Here is a 22342-nt window from a genome sequence, read left to right as displayed (position 1 = left end):
CATTTTTAACTGAAAGGACATGTGCTCCCCATACGGATGCAGTCATGGTTGCTTAGTCTCTGAGTGAGTTCATACTCGCTCTTCTTCTGAAGAGAATGTGTGCTAAGTATTTCTTCAGGCTCATTTTTTCATGCTACAAATAGTAGTTATCACCTCACCCAACACACAGGTTTCAAGACAGAAGCTGTCAGAACAAACTGGAATAGTTTGTGTCTGTGAAAGATGACTACCAGGAAGCAGGTCCTTAATATTGTCCTCTGCGTTCCTCACTGACTACCTCAAGCAGTTTGTTCTCACTACATTGCCTGTTCGAGACCTCTTTGAAGGCACCTGACTCCATTAGTGGTACAGGGGACCCAGACACTTAACTCTTAATTTGTGTTAAGCATCTAGGGCTATAATATCCTCACAAGTATCCTCCATACATGTTAAAGGGTGGGGTTTTTTTTGAAAGCAAATGGAAAGTTGCTCGGCTAGTGTCTAAAAAGGAGTAATTTGTATTTCAAGGATTTCTTAGATTAACCTAAAATTACGTAATTTATTAAGAACATGCCTGCACAGCCACCTCAGGCACCAGGATAGTCATGTTGGTTTTAATTTTGTCATATGTGTGGCTGAAAGGTGCAGGATAACCCCCAGGCCATCTTCCCTTCATGAATGAGGTTTCTGTTGCTGTAGCACCTCTTGGTGGTGTTGCCTTCAACTCACACTTTCCAGTGGTAGAGTTCTCTGCTTCCAAACTTGAATCTTCTTCTGTGAACCACACTGAACTGACCACAAACAACTGGAAATCTTTCTAAGGGTGAGAGGCTCTTCCCCCATTTTCATGCTATCTTGAGTTTTCTGACAATTTTCACTATAGGCCATTGTTCAGGCAATTCAAAGTGGAAAAGTGCATAAGAAATAAAGCTTTAAAAAGGGAGGTTACATGACATCAAACCTGTGATTCTCTGTTTTCTCCCCTCCCCCTTGACACACATGCACACACATAATTAAATAAAACCGCCTAATTATCTCCCTTATGTGTAGTAATTACTTAGTTTGTGGCCAAACCACAGTGCTGGTGCAGAGACATACCAGTAACCTCTGCACAGGCTTGCTTGGCTCCAAGGAGGCTCATTGGCTGGGGATTGGTGAGAGACCTGCAGGACCAAGGCTGGAGCTGCACCGAGGCAGCTCGGAGGATGTTATGCTATGTGCCAGAGACAACTGTATGTTCTGTCAACATGGGCTGCAAAAGCAAGCTGTGTCTGAGCTAGGAGATCTCAGATTTACAAATACCTTCACATACTTCATGCAGGTTCATGCTATTTTTATTCTTCAAACTCACTGAGACAGTTTCTGTGGGGGAAAAAAAACCCGTACACTTGATCAAATAATTAAAGACGAAGTCATTGAAAATAAGGTCACGATACTACTTTTCTACAAGAATCCCTTTATTTGGTGAATGAGGTGGCTGAGTGGGATCTCCTTGAAGGAGTCCAATGGGATAAGGCTCTGGCGGGAAGAGGGGTTCAAGAAAGCTGATTGATATTTAGGGCTCACCTCCTCCAAGGTCAAGAGTTGTCCATCCTGAGGAGCGGGAAGTCAGCCGAAAATGCCAGAGGGCCTGCCTGGATGAACAGGGAGCTCCTGGCAAAACTCAAACACAAAAAGGAAGCATATATAAGGTGGACGCAGGAACGGGTAACCTGTGAGGAATATAGAGACGCTGTCCAAGCATGCAGAGACACAGTTAGGAAAGCCAAAGACCAACTGGAAATCTGGTGAGGGATATCAAAAGCAACAAATGGTGTTCCTCAGGGGTTGGTATTGGGACTGATGCTGTTTAACATCTTTCTTGGCGACATGGATGGTGGGATTGTGCGCAACCTCAGCAAGTTTGCTAGTGACACCAAGATGTGTGGTGCAGTTGACATGCCAGAGGGAACAGATGCCATCACAAGGGACCTTGACAGGCTTGAGAGGTGAGCCTGTGCAAACCTCATGAAGCTCAACAAGGCCAAGTGCAAGGTCCCTCACGTAGGTCAGGGAAATCCCAAGCACAGATACAGGCTGGGTGGAGAATAGATTGAGAGCAGCAATGAGGAGAAGGACTTGAGGGTGTTGGTGGATGAGAAGCTCACATGAGCCAGTAAGATGCACTTGCAACCCAGAAAACCAACTGTATCCTGGGCTGCATCAAAAGCAGCATGACCAGCAGGTCAAAGGAGGTAATTCTGCACCTTTACTTTGCTCTAGGGAGACCCCACCTGGAGTACTGCATCCAGCTCTGAAGCCCTCAACATAAGAAGGACATGGACCTGTTGGAGTGAGTCCAGAGAAGGGCCACAAAGATGATCAGAGGGCTGGAGCATGTCTCCTATGGGGACAGGCTGAGAGAGTTGGGGTTGTTCAGCCTGGAGAAGGGAAGGTTCCAGGGACACCTTATAGCAGCCTTCTAGTACTTAAAGGGGGCCTGCAGAAAAGGTGGGGAGGGACTCTTTATCAGGGAGTGTAGCGATAGGATGAGGGGTAACGGTTTTAAACTGAAAGTAGGTAGATTTAGATGATATAGTAGGAAGAACTTCTTTACGGTGAGGCTGGTGAGACACTGGAACAGGTTGCCCAGAGAAGTTGTGGATGCCCCAGGGCCAGGTTGGATGGGTCTTTGAGCAACCTGGTCTAGTGGGAGGTGTCCCCATGGCAGGGAGGTTGGAATTAGATGATCTTTAAGGTCCCTTCCAACCCAAACCATTCTATGATTCTATTCTGTGATAAGAAGGGCTTCTCTAAGTGTATCAGTGGCAAAAGGAAGACTAGGGAAAATGCAGGCCTGCTGCTGAAGGTAGCAGGGGCTGTGGTGCCACCAGACACGGAAAAGGTTGAGGTACTGAATGCTGCCATCACCTCAGTTTTTACCAGTAAGACCAGCCTTCAGCAATCCAAGGACCTGGAGACAGAAGGAAGGTTTGCAGCAAGGAAGACATATACCCTTGGTGGAAGAGGATCAGGTTACGGAATACTTAAGCAAACCGGACATACGTGAGTCCCTGGGCCCCAATGGGATGCACCCAGAAGTGCTGAGGGAACTGGCTGATGTCATTGGAAGGCGACTGTTAATTATCTTTGAACTATCATGGTGACTTGAAGAGGTGCATGAAAACTGAGGGAAAACAAATGTCTCTCCTATCTTCAAAAATACTCAGAAGGAGTACCCAGGGAACTACAAGCTGATCAGTCTCACCTTGATCCCTGGGAAGGTGATAGAATGATTAATCCTGGAAATGTGTTCCAGGCACATGGTGGACAGGAAAGTGATTTGGAGTAGTTTGCAGATAACATGAAATAGGGAGGAGTGGCTGATACACCAGGCAGTCATACTGCCACCCAGAGGGACCTTGACAGACTAGGGAAATGAGCCAACAGGATCCTCATGAAGTTCACCAAGGGAAAACGTGAAGTCTGGCTCCTAGGGAGGAACAACCCCAGGCACCAGTACATGCTGGGGGCTGCCCATCTGGAAATCAGCTTTGCAGAAAAGGCATGGGGGTCCTGGTGGACACCCAAGTTGAATATGGGCCAGCAATTTGCCCTTGCAAAGAAGCCAAATGGTAGCCTGGGTTGCGTTGGACTAAGTAGTGCCATCGGGTGGAAGGAGGTGATCCTTCCCCACACTGGTGAGGCTGCACCTGGAGTGCTGGGTCCAGTTTTGGGATCCCCAGTACAGGAGAGACATGGACACACAGAGAGTACAACAAAGATGATGAAGGCACTGAAGCATCTGTCCTGTGTGGCAAGGCTGAGAGAGCTGGGATTGTTCACCCTGGAGGAGAGAAGGCTGAGATGGGATCTTATCGATAAGTACCTGAAGGGAAGGTACAAAGAGGACAGAGTCAGGCTCTTTTCAGTGGTGCCCAGTGACAGGATCAGAGACCATGGGCACATGCTGAAACACAGGAGGTTCCCTCTGAACATCAGGATATACTGTTTTCGCTGTGAGGGTGATCAAGCACTGGCACAGGTTGTCCTGGGAGGTTGTGGAGTCTCCACCCTTGGAGATACTCAGATGCCATGTGGACATGGTCCTGGGCAGCCTGCGCTGGGTGTCCCTGCTTGAGCAGGGTGGGGTGGACCAGATGACCTCCAGAGGTCCCTTCCAACCTCAGCCATTCTGTGAATGTACTGTGGAAGGAATTGAGCTTATGTGAACAAGTGGATATATAGCATTTCCTTGTGTTTTCAGTGCTTGAATTTGTGACTTAATTTTTAATACAGGCCTTTTTCATACCAGTTCTGAGGTATTTTAAAGACAAGGTACTGATAACGCTGTTCTCTGGCCCGTGGCAGCCTCAGGTCTCTAACCCCAAAACAGCACAATGCTGGTTCTGCTGCTGAGTTACAAGACTGATTACGCTACTTGGAGCAGCAGCCGTTTCCTTCCTTCATAGCCCATCTAGACTTCATTTTGCCCAGATCTTTTTTTTCTGTGTACTTTGCTGCTGAAAATAAGCTGCAGGAAGAGTGGAAGAAGACCTCTGAATGCTAGTTTGAGTGCTAGCTTTTGAGTAGTTGGCTGGAGAAGGCTTGGTTCTCTGCTGTTTGACTTGAGGTGCAAGTACAGCCTTAGAAAGTTGAGGTTCAGGTTTCTTTTTGCAGGTTCCCCATCATTTCCCAGAAAAATTAATGAAGGAAAACAAGGACTTTTAGGACAATCTGGCCTTTTAGCTTAGCCAAACACTTACGGAATTTTATGGGACAAAGGAAAAACACAATGCTAGCCTTAGAGTTTTGTCCTTGCCAGATTTCAATGATTAACTAGATAAATATAGAGCATGTATGTGCTTCTCAAAACAGGTGACAAAAAACTTTACATAATAGAAATTGCCCAACAGTCTGAATACACAGGTTACTACCAGATCTTGCTTAATTTTTCTTCATTTTGTGGCAAACTGTAATCCTTAATAGTAATGAACCTTGTTATTATATTATCCTAATAATCCTTAATTACATTAACTGATGGTGGATTTACATTCCGTTTGAGTCACATGTGTGAACATACAGATCTTGACAACTTTGGTCAATAAGCTTTTTAGCTTTACTTCTTTTTTCAGAAGTATCTATTGTTGCTGTAATACACTTTCTAGCACCACGACTTGCCCGGGATCCCTGGTTTCTGCCCGAACTGCCAGTTCTCTGTTCTTGCCTATCAGTCCTTTCTCAAAGGCTGCACGGAAATTCCAGTTATGTGAGTTATATGAAGGGTCAATCTCATTTGTGTAATAACCAACTGAGAAGAAGTAGTGATAAAGTATGTCATCAGCTAGAGTGCGAGGAAGAACAGCCATTCATGAAAGATCATGTCACCGCAATTCCGGGCTTTTGAAACAAATCTGTCTGATACATTTTCTACCAAGTAATGTCAAGCCACTCTTTAGCTCCAACACTTTCTAGTTCAATATAATACTACGCTCTATGGGCACAGGGTGAACTGTGAGTCTTTGAGTGAATATGTACCCAATTAAAAATAAATTGACAGTCACACTTCACAGGGAATAATTCTATTTTAAACACCAGGTGTCACTGCAGTATACTCCTGATTGCATACCAAGCTCCTATTAGGTTAAAGCTTTACTTCTAAGTGATGTCAAAGATCAGTGGAGAACAAAGATGCTTGTACTTTCTATTCCCAAGTGTGTGCACGCAGCTACATGATTAGCCAGAATCTGGGCAAATTGTTCAATATTTCAACCAGCCACATGTATAGTTCTGCATGGTTGGCCTCAAACCTGAAGCTAGACATTGCAATAGAACTATTCTATGGCTGATAGCAACTGTTTGGAATGAAGAATGGAAAAAAAAAAAAAAGTATCTGTGATACAGTTCTCTTGATAATAATAATGCGAGTATTTTTCAGAAGAACAGACTGTATTGGGTAAGATACAGGACGTTACTTCATAAAAAAATTGTATCAAATTACATCATTTACAGCTTCTTGGTCCATGAACAAATGTTCAGTAAAAAGCAATCTTCTTTCAGACTATGAGATCCTGAATTATTTTTCACATGCAATTTTCCCTATTTCTACAAGTCCCCTATTTGACCTATAACCTTATACCTTTCAGTATCAAAATATACTTACCCAGATTAAACATTAAGAGCCCTGATAGTGAACAGATACTACTTGTCTGCACCACTCTAATTTTTGCCCAGCTCAGCATAACTAATCCATGGCTGCACTGTGAATTTTCCAGGAACCCCTTCCTCAGTAACTACTTGGTATTAAATGGGTAAAGCTGCTCCTCTCTTTTCTGTAATTAAAGATAATGATGGGGAAGGTGCAACTCATGGAAAATGCAAGCCTCAGTAGGCGAGGTACCATTTCAGCCTCCTGCTCTAGTGTACAAAGAAGACTTCCTCCAGTGGCATGCTTAAAACATTTCCTTCTGCTGGATTTACATGCAGAATCTGTGTTACGTATTCAGCTGTGGTCCCAATTCTGCTGCCTCTGTAACGTTTCAGGATGTCCTCAAAGTATTTCTACACAAATTAGAGTCTTGCCATTGGCTGGGGAACATTACCTGGAGAGCGTCTTTCGCAAAGAAAAAGGAATTGAACGCCATGGCAGTTTCAGAAGATAATCCATAAGGCTGGTAATTGCAGCCCTTTAAAAATGCTGAAAGCTGCACAACTTTCAAAGGCTCAAATCCAATATTCTTACCTGCATTAAAGAGCATAGTGCCACTATATCGATGGGAGTTTCTGCTTTAGTCTCCAGAAAACTTAAAATTGGTGCCGTTGTGTGCATGCTTGAATCTTGACAGGATTGTGGCTTTGGGAGTAAGGTGCTATATAACACAAAGAAGACTTGATAGTTCTTGTCAGATAATGAAAGCAGCACAAAATGCCAGGAACAAACAAAATTCTATCAAATAATGGAGATTTTAGGAGCTGCAGCAGGAAGTGACTACAAGGACTGAGTAAAATATTTGTTAAGAAAACAGCAAAAAGAGGCACAGGTGAATAAAAAACAAACCCCAAAGACAACGCTTATTTATTGTGTTTTATTCTGTCTGGCTATTGAATTTATATATAATTTCAATCCAATGAATTTTGCCAGGGTTTTTGAATTAAACTCAGTTCATCACAATGTAACATTTCCCATTTGACATCATTTACATGTGTTTCCAAAAAATTCAAAAGTTAATTGCAAATATATTAACCAGAGAAAATGGGAGAGCCTCTTTTAAAAGCTTTCAGAGAATACAGTACAGAATCTTAAGATTTTTTTCTGCATATAAACAAGTAAATATTAGGATACTACTGTACATAAATAAAACCTGTATTTTATATTGTTGACCTATGTTCTTACTTTTAGATAACAGCCTCATGTGTTTACGTAGCATTTTTTTTTCCCCTGAAATATTTACATAAGACTTGTCTACATTTGCAGTAAATAGCCATAAATACCTACTGTGCTTTCGGCAGCCAAAAGCTGAATTGGCTAGAAACATCAGATGAAGATTCTTGGAATAATGGTATGACTAAATTACATCAACTCATGTATATTACTACGAAACATTGAGAGGAATTTCATGGCAATTACCAATTTACAAAAAGCAACGTAGTGTTGGATCTGAACTGCTCTAACAGAGCAGACTGCAATTACAGTCAAGCTACAATTTACGGAACAAACATTCTGCAAAACTACAGTATTTCAGTGTCTGCAGTGGTGTTAATAAAACTATATTGATTTCAAACAGGTAGCAAGACAAATAACCCATCATGTAGCGAACAAGCCTCAGCTAGTGCCGTCTCAGAAGTCTGCATGCACTGACTCCGGGTTTGTATAGTACAGTCAGTTCTTTGAACCGCCCTCACTGCCTACAGAGCTGAACTACACTGTATATTTAACTGTATCCACACTAAGATAGCCAAACCCAGTTCTAATCCTCTCTTTTCAGAAGCTCATACTGGTTTGAGGATGTTTTGCAGTTCTGCGTCAGTGACCAGAGAATCAAATGGTTGTCCAGAAAACACAGTTTGTTGCTAGGACATTCTGTAAGAGAACATTGCTGGAAAACCATTCCAGTAATAAATACTTTTTCCATTATAAAACAATGGATAAAATAAATGAAAGTGTCTGTAATTACAACTATTTATCCACTACGTTCTAAGTATGCAGTGTTCCATATATAAAGCGATTTTATGCAATAGCTCCTATAGCACCCAATTTATAGTGACTCCTACTGAGGCATGATTTTAATAATAGCTATTAGAGATAATTATCCATATACCAAACTATTTTTTGTTGTTCCTATGGAAGTCATATCGATTCACTAACATAAAAGAAAGAAAATATATTTCACTGAAAATACAAACAAAAATACCCAGCACCAACCCAAACTTCTTCTAAACTCATAGGGTCCAATCCTGCACCCTTTTCTCACGCAAATAATTCTATTTAAATAAAGTAATCCAGGTTTGTGGTGGTTTGTGTTTGTTTGGTTTTTTTCTTCCTGTTTATTTTTTTTTTGCTACAAACATCTGTGCAAGTCCAGATCTGCACATGGTACTTACATTAGTGCATCCACATTTGTCCATTTTGGGTTTATGACAGAACAAAAACATGTATTTAGAATTTATTTATTTGTTTCATTTCTGTTGATATGGAGGCTTGATAAAAGATCAGCAAACTGCGTCATGGTGGGGCAGAGAGGACTTGCCCCTGCCTCTTTGGGTGTATGGAATACTGAGAAGAATAAACAATTCCATCCATCTCTTGTGAGATTCTTGGCAACTTGTCCCTTAACTGTAACCTCTTCTACTGTAAAAATCTTTCTAAACAGGTAGTCTGTGACATGGGTGAAGCACAAATGAAATTTCCTTTTACCTTTCTCTTCCTAGTTGCTGCAGGAGGCTATTTCTAGCTTCGCAGGTGGGCTCTTAGCACACTTTTATCTAGAAAAACTAGACTGGGGAGAAGCAGATCACATCCCCCTTTCTTAAGTTAAAGAGGTCAGAACTGCGAAGCAAAGGCCCATTCCTAAGTAGTCATCGCCACAGAGACGAGACAGGCCCTGCTGGAAATCATGGAGGTGGTACGTGTGAAAACTCAGGAGCCACCAGAGTGATCCAGATGTTCATTCAAAGACTTGTCTGCTGGTAGGATGCTCTGAGGAGACTGGTTATGTGACTTTTCTCAAACAGCCTCAGAGATAAAGACCAAATTCCAGTATCCTCAGACATGTGAGAAAGAAGGTTCTTGTGCTCTTAGGTGTTTTTTTACTAATACATTTAAATATTGTACCAGTTCACCTTTTACATACCTCTTTCCATGTCAGTTGAGTGCTTACAAGCTACAGAACTTCTTGCCCTGAAAGAAAGTGAAGACATCCATAGAAGTCTGCAAGATGGGACGTGATTTCCCCAAAAAACATCTGACTTAAGTCCAGGCTCCTAAATCTCACAGGCACACTAAAAAGGTTCCAGTCAGAAGTGTTACGTGATGCAGTTTCTGTGCTCTCTGGACATTTGCCATATTTCATCAAGTTGATACTCAGATGGTGACAGCTGAACATGGCGGGGAGGAACAGTTCCATAAATACGAGGGTAGTCCAAATCCAAACTATGATGGAAGTTAAAATATGAGAGTCTCTTCGTAGACATTAGGAAGTCAAAACATCAGCACTGTCTTTTTTTTTTTTTTTAAAGTAGGAAGATTTGTAAGGTTTAAAATCTCCTCCCCAATATTACAAGATTAAAATGACAAGAGTTGGTAACATCGTCTTGTAGTGAACAGGAGGCATTCTGAAATCTCAAATGAAGCATTTTGAAGTCAACTGATACTTACATACTTTGTAAATCATCTAAGCAGATTGCTGCATCATCATGAACTGTAAGAAATAACATAGCTGCCCTCTAAATTGAACAAAGAATCTCATTTTATATTTTCTGTAACAAACATATACTAGTTAAAATTAGACAATGAGATTGCAGAGACAGAAACCTTGTCAGACTGTGCTATTATAACAATAAATGAATGTCACAAATGAAAGCCAGTATTTAGGAATGCATGTGGCAAGAGAGTACCACATACAGTAGGCAAGTTGCTGTGGAGTAGCAGTGAGCAACTTTATCTTTTCAGAAACATCTTTGTTTTTAGGCACTTTGCTATCATGTTTGTCGTGACTGTCCTTCTGGCCAGTTTGAAACTGAAGACCTCCAGAACCAAAACCTCACAGTTTGGAAAAACAGAACTGTAAGTTTTATGTTATCTATAGACTGGGCACAGGCCAATAGGTATGTAATACAAAAATAATCCATGCGTTTGCTCTGGAAATCGGGGTGCTGGAGTTAGCTATGTGAGCAGGTCAGACCAAGTAGAGCATTAAATTGTTCTAGTGATTCTGTTTACAACACCTGAGCTGGATCATTTAGAGTTAGCTTAAATAGATCTACATTGTGGGGACACTCTCGATGACCTTTGGATTACATGTAACTTACAAGTAAGCGTTACCAATTAATCAATGGGAACCTTGTACTACAAATAAGCTTTCATCTTTCTGTTGTCCACAGGAAAAAAACAGTGTCTAGTGTGTATGATACCCTAATGCACTCCAGGGAAATTACCACATAGACAATTAATTTGTTTAATACTTTTGTGGTTTAATACTTGTTGTAAGCCTACATAGACAATTAATTTGTTTAATACTTGCTGTAAGACCGGGATCTTTCATACTGACCCAACCAAAGAGGGTTCTCTCTCCTTGAAGAAAGGGGAACCCTGTGTTTTTATCTCTGTGATTTTCCATCCGTAGCATTTATCTTTAGCATAATCCTCAACATACGTTGCTAGCTAGCAAGGGATATAAAAATACTTTTTTTGAATTTTATTTTATTTTTGAGGCTGAGATCTCCTCTGGCAATGTCTTCAGCCATGGCCATCCTGAAAGACATGCTACAAATCAACTTCAGCACCAAGATATGAAATCATGTTAATAGCAATTACGCTTCCCTGCACGAAAAGACCTGCCCTCCAAAGTCTTCAGCACATCACCACAGGAGCATGTCAGGCTGATCATCTTTCTGCATTCTCCTGTTTCACAGTAGATGACACACACCAAATTACTTGTGAGGCACATAACAGCCTTATCCAGGCATGTTCCAACCTAAATAAGTAACGCTCATCTGAAATAATTGGTAATTTGCCTAACAGCAAAAGTCCCTCATTGGAGTGTGGCCCAAATTAAAATGTTTGTTGCAGAAACAGATTTCTTACAGTCATATTGCAGAAAAATACATATGCATAATAGGACAGAGAAAAAAGTCCTTGAGCTGGGCTCTACAATGTTTCCAATCTCACACTGCACAGATGAGAACCATGTCTCTAACCGCTTTCAAGCCAAGGCACTTGGCCCAAATGGCTGCGTTTAAACACCTGTGGCCCAACCTAGGCTTGTTACACGTGATGACTCCATTCTGGTTGTGTGGGAGATGAACAGGAGACAGGGCAGCACTGTCAGCCTTTTGTAGTCACAGTAACACAGTTAATGCTAAGTTCTGGGAAGCAGACAATACTATAGAGGGCACTCTGTGTCACAGCTTTATGCATCAGCTTTCAGAAAGCACATTGAAATGATTTATCCAGCATCTTATAAAAGCACCATTGAAAGGTTGAAAGCACCACATATACAGAATTGTGATCAAGACAGTGGACAGGAGCTGTTCAGGGAGCCAAGGAGAAGCACACAGCCCAGAAGAATCCCTGCAGGATGGATTCCCTGAAGGCACGATAGACGAGGGCTTAGAGAAGGCCGCAGCTGGTCCTCAGCCAGTTGCTTCTGTGGGGATGGTCCAGCTCTGGGTTACTCATTAATACGAATCCCCACACCTACTCATCCCTCACCTCATGAATCCTGCTACATGTAAGCAAGCCTGAATTGATAGTAATAGAAAGACTGAAGCGACTAATTGTTCACAGCTGACATGGACAAAGACCACCACCTCCCTGAATGCTCACTGCTGAAAAACTTAAGGTTCTTCAAAAGAAGACTGATAATTCTTATTGCAAAACTTAGTCATCATAGCTACATTACTGGGCTTTTTAGAGGACGTTTGTGAGAGACTATTGCTATTGTAGGGCTAACTGAGGTCCAATACATATAACGTGTCTCTATAAAGCTGTTTCCAACTCAGACAAGTAAATGTTGGGGTTGTCTCTTTGTACTTTTGAGTCAAACAAACACAGTACGGAAAAGAGTATGAAAGTACTAGCTACTTAGTAAAAAAGGCACTATAACTGATCTAACCATGGTAATTAGGTACACGCCTGTGCTACAGATACCTGTAAAGAATCTATTTCTCTCATGGTATTTCTCTATTTCTCATCATGGTAGAAAGGGGTGACTGGTTTATGTATGGAGTTAGCACTGGTTTGGGTATGTGGTGAAAAGAACTCCCACACAGGACACAGATACATGGAAAAGATGTTCAAACTGCACTTCCTATTTCTACCAGTTCCCAGTAGGAAATCAGAAAAGACCTTTTCACTAGTGCAGTTATATGCACATTATAGCTTGTCTTGGCCTTACTGTGGCAATGTGATGGGAGTTCTTATTATATAGTTGCACCAAAAAATGGATGCAAAGAAATAAGACTGTGAAGCTTCCCCAGAAAAGATCACTAGGTAACAAATACTTCATTTTGGATGTTGACATTTTATTTGGGGATATGGTGACAGAGGAAAAAATATCAATGAAGAGACAAGCAGAAGAGACTCCTTTTTCTTTAGTCAGATTAATCTATTTGGGGATTACTGTTGGAAAAATCTTTGCATCCAACATATTAGTGAAAAGGAAGCATTGGCAACAGCCGTAAAGGAACAGATCTGACTTCTGGGAAGAGGGAACTAAAACAGAAGCTTGATTCTTTGTTAAGAGATGTAATTATTCACTTAAGAGCCTTGGACTGAATTCTAAAACATTCTTTAGCATTAGACTAGGCAATGGAGATTGTCAGGGAGTTACAGACTCCCCTGTGTGTCCTTGTTCAGGAGGGTAATTCCTTCTGCAGCTCTCAGGAGTCCAATATGCAGGGGTTTCACTGGCTGAGGGCAGGTACATATCCCACAAGCAGCAGTCCAAACTCTGAGCTCCTTCCCCACCAGGCTGAGGGTCTGGCGGACAATGAAAAGGTTGTGACCAGACTGTGAGTCATTTAAATGGGAAAGAATGTGCCAGCACTACAGGACTGCAGACATAGTACCAGGTCCCAGTGTGATGCTGTATGGGGCAGGTTGAAAACAGAAACAAAAGAAAAAAGAGAGGGTAAGGGATTTCACCGTGGAAAAGGGAAGTCTGGGGGGTCTCAAGGAGCAGTTGTCAGCATGGGGGAAAGAAAGGAAGGAAGGAGCAGAGTCTCATGTCCCTTCCTCCAAACCAACACTCCTGATCCTGCTCTGAAAGACCACAAAGAGTGACTGGGCAGCCCTCCTCCTTCCTTTGACTTGCTGATCTTGATGGGGGCACTTCCAGAGTGATGTTTGATTTTCTTCTTTTTCACTTTAAAATTTTACAGTCAAGAGTTCAGTGTTATTCTTTGCTGTTGTTAACTGGCATTATTGTTAACTGGCATTATCTCTTATCTTTTCTTTAAACTGGTCTTGAAATTGAATTTGGTGAACCTGAAAAACCTCATGTTGCTACTGTTTCTCCAGAAGCAGTCATCCATGTAATGAGTAAAACAATCCTTAAGGGACAACTACATCTTGAGATGTATTTGGGAATTTCAGGAGTTGAGGTATGCCTGCCACTAAGTTGCAGGAGTCACACTGAGGACTACATTTATAAACCCATGCCCCTGGGCAAGGAACAGACAGCAAACACAGAGTTAAAGACTGCAGAAATTCTCCAGACTTAGCACAACAGATCTTCTGAAACATGGTGCATCTTATCTTTGGCCTTAAACAGTGTGAAGTAGAAAGAGAGAACAGTCAAAGGCGAACTTCATGAATTCACATTCAAGGGAACAGAAATAGAAACTTTTTTTTTGAGGGAAAAACTACAGAAAGGAAGACTGAAGTCAGCTTTAAAAAGCACTGCAGTGAAGTGGAAGCAAAGGGTTTGCTGCAGCTGTGGAAGCATAGTGGCATGGTCAAGAAGAAGATGGATGTAGACAGGTCTGAACTGCTTCTCCTGAAAGGAAGAGAGTCATAGATCAAGTGTGGGACACTGTCATATGAGGTCAGGATCCATGAAGTTTGAATCACCCCGTGGGCAGAGTCTGACTGCCCACTTGCGCTGCTCCTCAGAGCTGTACTACTTACAGGCAAAGCCCATAGATCAGTACATTTCTTTCAGTTATGAAATTATTTCTAATAAATGTGTGTAACCAGATCTGTGTTTTTCTTTATAGTACCAAGTAATGTTGAGCGTTGGCCGGTGATCTGAGAAGGACTCGATCTGGTATATCAAAAGCCAGCACCAAGTGAGCTGAAACTAAACCTGTTTTGGCTACTATGGAATAAGCCAAAATCAGTTTATGTACTGTTTATTTCGATTTAAAAATAAACTATCCTTCAAGCACATGCCAGATAGCATGTATGTGAATGTATTTGAACGTTACCACGTTTGGACTATAATTTATACTTGTGTCCAAATTACATGTGTATGCTTATATACACGGGAATATATGCACACGTGTACAAATGCGTATCACACAATGCCAGTTCTCTACTGTTGGGCTATTCTCATACTATTGTACCAGTCTTGAAGAAAACAAAAGTATCAACTTAGTACCTACTTATTTCATCCAAGCACTGTACTTTGTATTCCATAGTAACAGAATAACTTGGTATCTTTGAAAAGCCAGTGGCTTTCAAACTGCTTGTCAGAGCCCCAAGTTGTTCTTGGTTGCGCTCCTGCTCCTTTTAGCAGAGGAAGAAGGTGGACCAGTGGCAATCCCAGACTAAATAACACTGTCTCTTCTGCCTCTTTTTTGCCCTTTGGCAGTGTTCTTTTACATAGACTCCGTTATTTGGAGCTTAAAACCAGCAAGGCATGTTCCACATCCCTGCTCAAGAAGACAAAAAAACCCCCAAACCAACAAACTAATTGTTCATTTACATACTACTGAAAGAGGAAAAAAATGGAAAGGAAAACCAAATAAAGCCCAAACAAAGAATGGGATTCCTCTTGTTACATAAAACAGTAAGTTAATCTACAAAAACTTTGAAGATGAAAAATACGTTGTAAAAATAAAACATATCATCGATTCAACACAATACATAATTTTCCTATATAATAAACTAGACAAACATATTAAAATATTTAAATTTTTTTAAAAGGGCAAAATTCTTCCAAAAATGACTCAACACTATTAAGGTTAGACTAAACATTATGCCAATGCATTCATTTGCACAACTTTCTGCAAGATGACAGTTGTCTGGGGGGTGTGTGTGTAGGTATATGTGTGCACGTGAGGGGAACAGAGCAAGAACGCTAAGGCTGTCACTTGCCATTTTAAAGCGGTATTTCACAAATAATCAAACAAAAAACCTACAAATACCAGTACACATCTCAAATATTGCAAGTCACATTCTACAGCCCCTTGACATTAAAAAAAACAAACAGAAAAACCTGACAGAACTAATTCAAGTACATTTGGAGTAGGTCCCTTGTGAAGTACTGTTGTTTGCACTTCAGTTGCAATGAATCTGGTCAGAGCTCCGCAAAAGACAGAGGTGAGCATGCCTTCCCCAGCCCTGCAAAGTAAGTCTGAGTTGAGGTACAATGATCCGTGATTTGCTCAGCGTTGTGGATGCCCAAACTTGAATGAAAAACGATGCTTGAAAAACACTTTGAAGCAAATGACAGAAAATAATCTCTTAATATGAAAAGCTAGCTTTGTGTAAAGGCAGTCTTTTTGGTATGTAATCCTACTGGGATGACAACGTTGCACTCCTTCCCAAATTCTGGTTGTCTTGGAACTAACAATAAAGAAGCCTTTACGTTGTCCTGGTCCTCATTCTGACCTGACGTACCCTTTTGTGTGAGCCTCCATCTGCTACTGAGAATAACCTAGTGGGTATCACACCCTGGGTGAAACCTACACTGCTTCTTCACAACTTTTGTTCTCTACTTCGCTTTGTTCCTCAAAAGGAGAAGCACTTCCCTCTCCATGTTTCACGTGTTCCTTTGAAAATACCAGCGGAGAAATCTGCCTGGTGGAGAAGTTAAAGTCTGGTGAAATCCCTGTGGTGCTGCAAGTCCCCTATGCTCTCATAGTCATTCTCTCCTGAAAGAGAAGTGTGGTTTGTGTTAGGCACAGACAAGGTCCTGTCTTCTTCTTGGCTCACTGACTGGATAGCTTCATAGTCAGGCTCCAGCTCCCCGTTTGGTCTGTCCGCTGATTGAGGCACAGTGGTAGTATTTAGGGTGTTTTCAAAGTCCTTCACACTTGCATAGAGGCCACTGCAAATAGACGGGGACCTCTGAGATGCAATTTCTTGAATACAGGTGTAAGGAGAATCCAGTGCCTTCGTGGTCTGTCCCGGCTTACTCACCGATGAGTACATGGCTGAGATCTAGGAAAAAGAGATACCTGCTGAGTATTTAAGCATGGCATAAAGCTTGTGTGCGAGTTTGTACCCCTTCTAGGGGTACAAGGATGTCAGTTACTTAAGAAAATACAGGATCTTCCAGTAAAAACCTATCCTTTCTTACAAAAAAAGATTTCTTAAAAATTCTTTCTTTTCTGGCATGCATTTATAAATTGATTTTCTTTCAAAAAAGAATGCTTTATAAAAGAAGTTTATAAATGTAAAAATTCTTTGAACATAAATCCCCTGCAGGCAAATTAGACCCGTGATAAAAGGGAATGGCTTTGTGAGCAGGAGCTCTTGGAAGTTTTGCTACAGTCCTGGACCCAGCTTGGGCTCAATGAAGAGACAGGCATCAAAGGGATGATCAGGTTTAGCTGCTGTAATGTAGAAGAAGGATGCTGTTCAATCCATGGGGGTTTTAAAATTATTATTATTATTATTATTTTTAATGGTAGTGGCTACTTTTCTGCTTTTAGAGACACCCCAATAGGAGTGTAGTTATTTGTTGTATTTATAGGCAGGACCAGGAAGGCACCAAGTCGTGTGAAGAGAACATTAAAAATCAGGAGTTAAATTACCCATACCAGAAATCAGCAAATAGTTCGTGCTGATCTTGATATGCAAGTTCTGTTCTGTTGACTAAACTCTGCCTACAAAGAGGAGCTGCATCTCAGTCACTGTGTATCAGAACTTCAGACCAAGACTGAAACTAGCTACTATAAACACAAAAGAGGGAGCTGGAGGCTCCCTCCTTGCTTTAAAAATCCCCTCTGAGGAGGTGGTATGCTTAAACAAGTGCATGAAGGTGGCCCTTAATGAAGAGGCAAAGGAGAAGCCCACGTCCACACATGTCCCTCTGCCCAGGGCTCACCAGGGCTGGTGCCAAGCACAGGGAGCCACTCTTCACTCCCTCTCCCAGTCCAAGCGGATACTACCCCGCGCCGAGGGCAGACGGCTGAAATTCTCTGTACTGCTTCTCTGGTACCTAATACCGCAATTGCAACATAGCCCTTATTTAAAGTCTTTCCCAAGCATGCAAGGCCACTCTGGATTTGCATCAATCCAATTAAAATAGTAGACTGGCATGAAAATGTCCATTACCATTAAGCAATGCTGACTGATGCAGAGGAACCAGATTGCTTCTGTTAATTCTGTATTTATTTCTTTTTTTTTATAAAGAGAGACATAAAATTGCAGACAGCAATACTTCTTACTTTTTACTTATTTCAGCCAACCAAAGAAACAATGGCTTTTCTGCTCATCCATACTTCAGCTCTTTCCAGCATTAAATTACACAAACCCAGTTCAAGGATCAATTTATTCATTAATGTCTGGGAGTGCCTCTCCCAGCAGAAAGCATTAGCTCACTCAGCTCATTGCCAAGTTTGTGTTTACTTTTATGTCCAGAGAATGTATTTGTAAATTGCACGGGTGTTTTGGAGATGATCACAAGCAACCTTATTTTTGTTTAACTTTTCTGTCTTTGTTTCAGTCTCCTCAATTTATTTGACTAACAGACATTTTAAAAAACAGTTTATGTTGTAGTGCTTTCATTGGGCTTCCATTTATTTCCCAGAGCCCCAAACACTTTGTTGCATGGGGAAGGTGGAGCATGTTTCAAAAGGATGCTGATTATTATTCTTAAGTAGAGCTCGTCAGCCAAATCAACAAGCTGCCCTAATGATCAGCTAATTGTGGCCTCACGTTATTTTCTGACACAATTGGCCGTGTGCTAGAATACCTCTGATTTTAGGAATGTGGCAATACCAACTCCGTGCAGAGAAACTTTGGCTTTCATTTTCCCTTCAGACAAATTTCACCTTTCTTAGATCCTGCTTAATCATGCGGATCTTATGCTAATTTCTGCCTGAAAAAAGGTCTCTAGTTAGTTATTGAATTTCATGCAAGAAACCTACCTCATCTTCTGTAAGAGATGGATCTTCCTCTCGAGACTTGTAAGACATCGAACTAAGCCTCTGTAAAAAATGAAGAAAGAAAGGAAAAAAAAGGCTCATTACCAGTCAACAGCGTGAAACCTGTAATAAAACCCTCCTGTTATAATCAATACATCATATTTTATGGTCATTTGCTCACCAGTTCCATTTTACATAGCTAATAACCCCAATATCCAGAGTACATCTCTGGAGATAACAGCCTGGAGGTTAGTAGAGCTTTTTAATGTATCTGCTCTTGTCCTGACCTGAAAAGGGTAAAAATAATGTAATGGTTAAGACAAACTCTGCTCCACCGTACCCCGCCTTTACACTTCTAATGCAGCAACAAAGAGTCTGCAAAGGCTTTTGAACAATTAAAAGTCAGCTGTTGTGACACACTAGTTGGCGTTCCACGTCATTTCAGATATGCTTTTAGATGACAAAAGAACAATACTCAACTGGCACTTTCCTGACCATTGTTATCCTTCATTCAGTGGATCCTGGAAGTGCTGCAAGGGAGGCACTGTGCCAGTTTACATCGCAAAGTGACTAAGGATGGAGGGCTTGGTTTGATATCAAGTCTAACTTTAAGCATGTAACACGTCATGTAGAAACCAGGTCATTAAACACTGGGGGAAAAGCATTTTGCTCTTAAGAAAAATGTCTTAGGACTTTTATGGCAACGAAGACCCTGGCTACCTCACAGTGGCCGTGGGATTCCTCCCCCATGGGGCGAGAAGGCTTTGCTGGACTCCTGCTCCACAGTGATTCAGAGGGAGCCTTCCAGCACTGTTTGTAATGGGACGTATTTTGGAGTTTCACACAAATTCTCCACCTAAAATACTTCAGACTTCCTCCAGTGCAGACTAAGGTGGAGAAGTAGAGCTATTTTTAGCACTCAATCAAACACCGTTTCCAGACACATACTAGACACACAAGACTATTTTTTTTCCACAGAGTCTCATTACAACAGATTCTTTCCTACTTCCATTTTTCTTCATGTCTTTACTTCTGGTAAATACCAAGCTTCAAACCCCTGGGGCACTCCTGATGAAGACCCTGACCCAAAGCCCACTGAAGTCTGCCTGGTGCTCCCTGGGGGGTTTCCCTCACACCTAACAACCCCCTTGCTTCTTTCTCACCGCCTGGAGAATGCACTCTCTAACCTGTAGCTTGTTTACTCACAAAAAAAAAAAACAAAACTTGAAATGTATTTTGGCCTTTTATTAGATCTGCTTCACTACAGCAGCTCAGTTTAGTATTTCTTATTTGCAAGATATTTTGTATGTTGAGGAGTAAGTTACTAATTTCATCCTCACGCATTAAAACAAACATGTGCTTGCTTGTAAAATTCTTCAGTGAAGTTATTTTCTCTCATCAGTGTGTCTATAATCACCACGTGTCAGGACCCCTTCTACAGTTTCCCACTCAAGTATTGACAAATACCCCAGGGTGTTGGCAATCCTGTTCTTGTTTCCCTGGGACCTAGTGTTCTCTTTTCTAAATGTGAAACCTTTGACACATCAATTTTGAAGGATATTTTCATCTTGCAGACTGAAAAAAGAATACTTGCTCCTAAATATTTTGTACCTAGCAGTATTATAAATTATGCTTGAAACCTCAACAGCAGCAACACAAACAGCATGTGTCCCTATTTGCCTTCCACTTTCCTTTTGTTCCTCGACAGCGCTTGATTTTTTGCTCTTTGGCTCAGCTGCTGCTCCTGACTCGGGCACCAGAACAAGAAGACCATTCTCTTCTGGTGCATTTGTAAGAGATGCTTTGCCCATCCTCAGGCTGCGCAAGTCTGAAATCAGATGGCAGCAGCCAAATTGCACACAGAGAGCATTTCTACCAGTGCTCACTCTGGAAAGACATGGGTGAAAAAGGAGATCTGTACTTTCTTTTTTTTTTTTTAAATTAAAAAGGAAGAATTAAAGAAAAAACTATTCTGCTCCTCCAGTTTTATTAGAAGAACTATGCCCAAGTTTTTCCAGGTGATGGAGGCCTGTAAGAGGCCTTGTGCTATTAAAGGTGTCTTTCTTCACCAAAACCTTCCTAAGGATTTGGCTGGGTCACAGCCAATAACCAATTTAGATAATTAATTTTCACCCGTTTATTGCACGTCTGGCTCTTGAAAGGATCCTTTACCCTTTTCCTGCTGTTATATACTAGAACGTTCTCTTGGTTTGGTCCACCTAGCCCTCTCCCAAATTAGTGTGCTTCAGGAACTGGCGTGGGCTGGGAATCATCCCGGGCAGCCTCTTAAGGATGAGGCTGAAGCAGCCTGGACACGGTCTGTTCTCTGTCTGTTGGCAGGTACAAGTCTCAGTTACACAAGCAGCCTCCCTGCCTGTCCCTTCTTCGTGCCCTACTAAAGCAAAGCCTAATTGTAGCAAGAGAGACTCACATGACTTATGCCCAACCTCTCTCTTCGTCAGGGTCAGGGTAGAAGGTTGAAAAGTTCAGGATACAGATGTCATGTGAAGCAAGGCAGCTAAGGAGCCTCACAAGAGAGGAAGCAAAAAGCGACACCTATGGAGTCTGTTTAACTAAAAGAGTTATCAATATAACATACGTTTCCATAAACATCTTGCGTTTGGTTGCCACATTGGGAAAAACCAGGCATTGCTCTGCATTGTTTGAAACAACACAACAGAGGGAAAAATTATCATCATCACAACAGAAAAACGATCCTGCAACCGCCTCCCCGCACAATGCCAACAATAATGACATTTATATATTCCATCAATTACCATTTCCAACTCTGCTGCAGCTGTAGCTCTCAAGGACAGGACAGGCGCACGCTTCGATGCATAATGCATGTACCTAGCAGCGAACGCGGGAACCATCTCACGCTGCCGAAGCTTTAACGCAGGACGGCTTTAGCTCTGAATAAATTTTAATTAGACAAACACCTTTTTTCTGGCACTTAGGGGACTGCATGTGTCATCTCTTGATTAATCCTTCAAAACCTGAACCATTTTAATCAATTCCCACTCCTTGCAGTTACTGACACTTTACACGGTGTGCTGGGGAGCTACAGAGCAGCAAATGCTTTTCCTTTGTATCGGTGCCCGGGAAATACAATGAGTTTCTGCAAGTCTTTTCACACCTGGTAGGAAAAATGTCACTGTTACGGAAAGCTGTTTCTCTAAAAGTTTAATTAGAAATTACATATGGCCTGAATTTGGGAAGGGGGGGGTGTTGGTGGATTATTGTTGACAATCACATCTTAATTTTTTGCTTAACGAGCTCATTATTTGTAAGAATGTCCACTGAAGAGTCCAGATAAACTATTTGTATATTATGAGTAGTATTCAGTTTATTCATTTTAACTCTATTGTGCTTTATAGGTTATATGGTTAGTCGGTTATGTAACAAGGTGGGTTTTTTGCCCTCTGCCTGGATTATGGAAATACTTCCAATAAGAGAGCAATCAGAAACAAGTAACAATACCTCAGCTCTGCTATGGTTTTGCAGGTAAACATTTACACTAAAATGTAACGTAAAACTTTTTTTTGGAAATTTTCATCAATACCTAATATCATTTGATGACTCTGACACCAAAATTATATTAATCTGTTAAAATCACAGTGCTTTCAATCACAATTAATAATAAATTATCTAAACTAGTTCTGAAAAATGCAAACTCAACAGTTTATGAAAACGCTGTGCAATGATCTGAGAGCATCCTTAAAATTAATTCTGGTGAAAAACTAAAAATGGGAAAATAACTTGTTGAAAATCTCATCATTCTATTTTTCAAGGAGTCCACCACTAACTTGTCCCTGGGCTCGGAGAAAGAAAAAGCTGCTGAGAAAAC

At 41.3% G+C, this 22342-nt stretch overlaps 1 protein-coding gene across 1 annotated transcript in view; it reads right to left on the bottom strand.

Annotated features, from left to right (window-relative positions):
• Nucleotides 1-16142: 16142 nt before the first annotated feature.
• The window catches only part of PAG1 (phosphoprotein membrane anchor with glycosphingolipid microdomains 1), a 14092-nt gene continuing 7892 nt past the window's right edge, over nucleotides 16143-22342 (bottom strand). Inside the window, exons 5-6 of the mRNA XM_009891876.1 lie at nucleotides 18499-18558; nucleotides 16143-16564 (exon numbers count right to left, since the gene is read on the bottom strand). Coding sequence (XP_009890178.1) covers nucleotides 16214-16564; nucleotides 18499-18558 — 411 coding nt within the window. The 3' untranslated portion in view covers nucleotides 16143-16213. The remainder of the gene's footprint in view (nucleotides 16565-18498; nucleotides 18559-22342) is intronic.

The sequence above is a fragment of the Charadrius vociferus genome, unplaced genomic scaffold (genome assembly GCF_000708025.1).
Source record: "Charadrius vociferus isolate BGI_N301 unplaced genomic scaffold, ASM70802v2 scaffold15, whole genome shotgun sequence".
NCBI lineage: Eukaryota > Metazoa > Chordata > Aves > Charadriiformes > Charadriidae > Charadrius > Charadrius vociferus.
The sequence above is the reverse complement of the archived record's forward strand: the minus strand, read 5'-3'. Positions and strand labels throughout refer to the sequence as shown.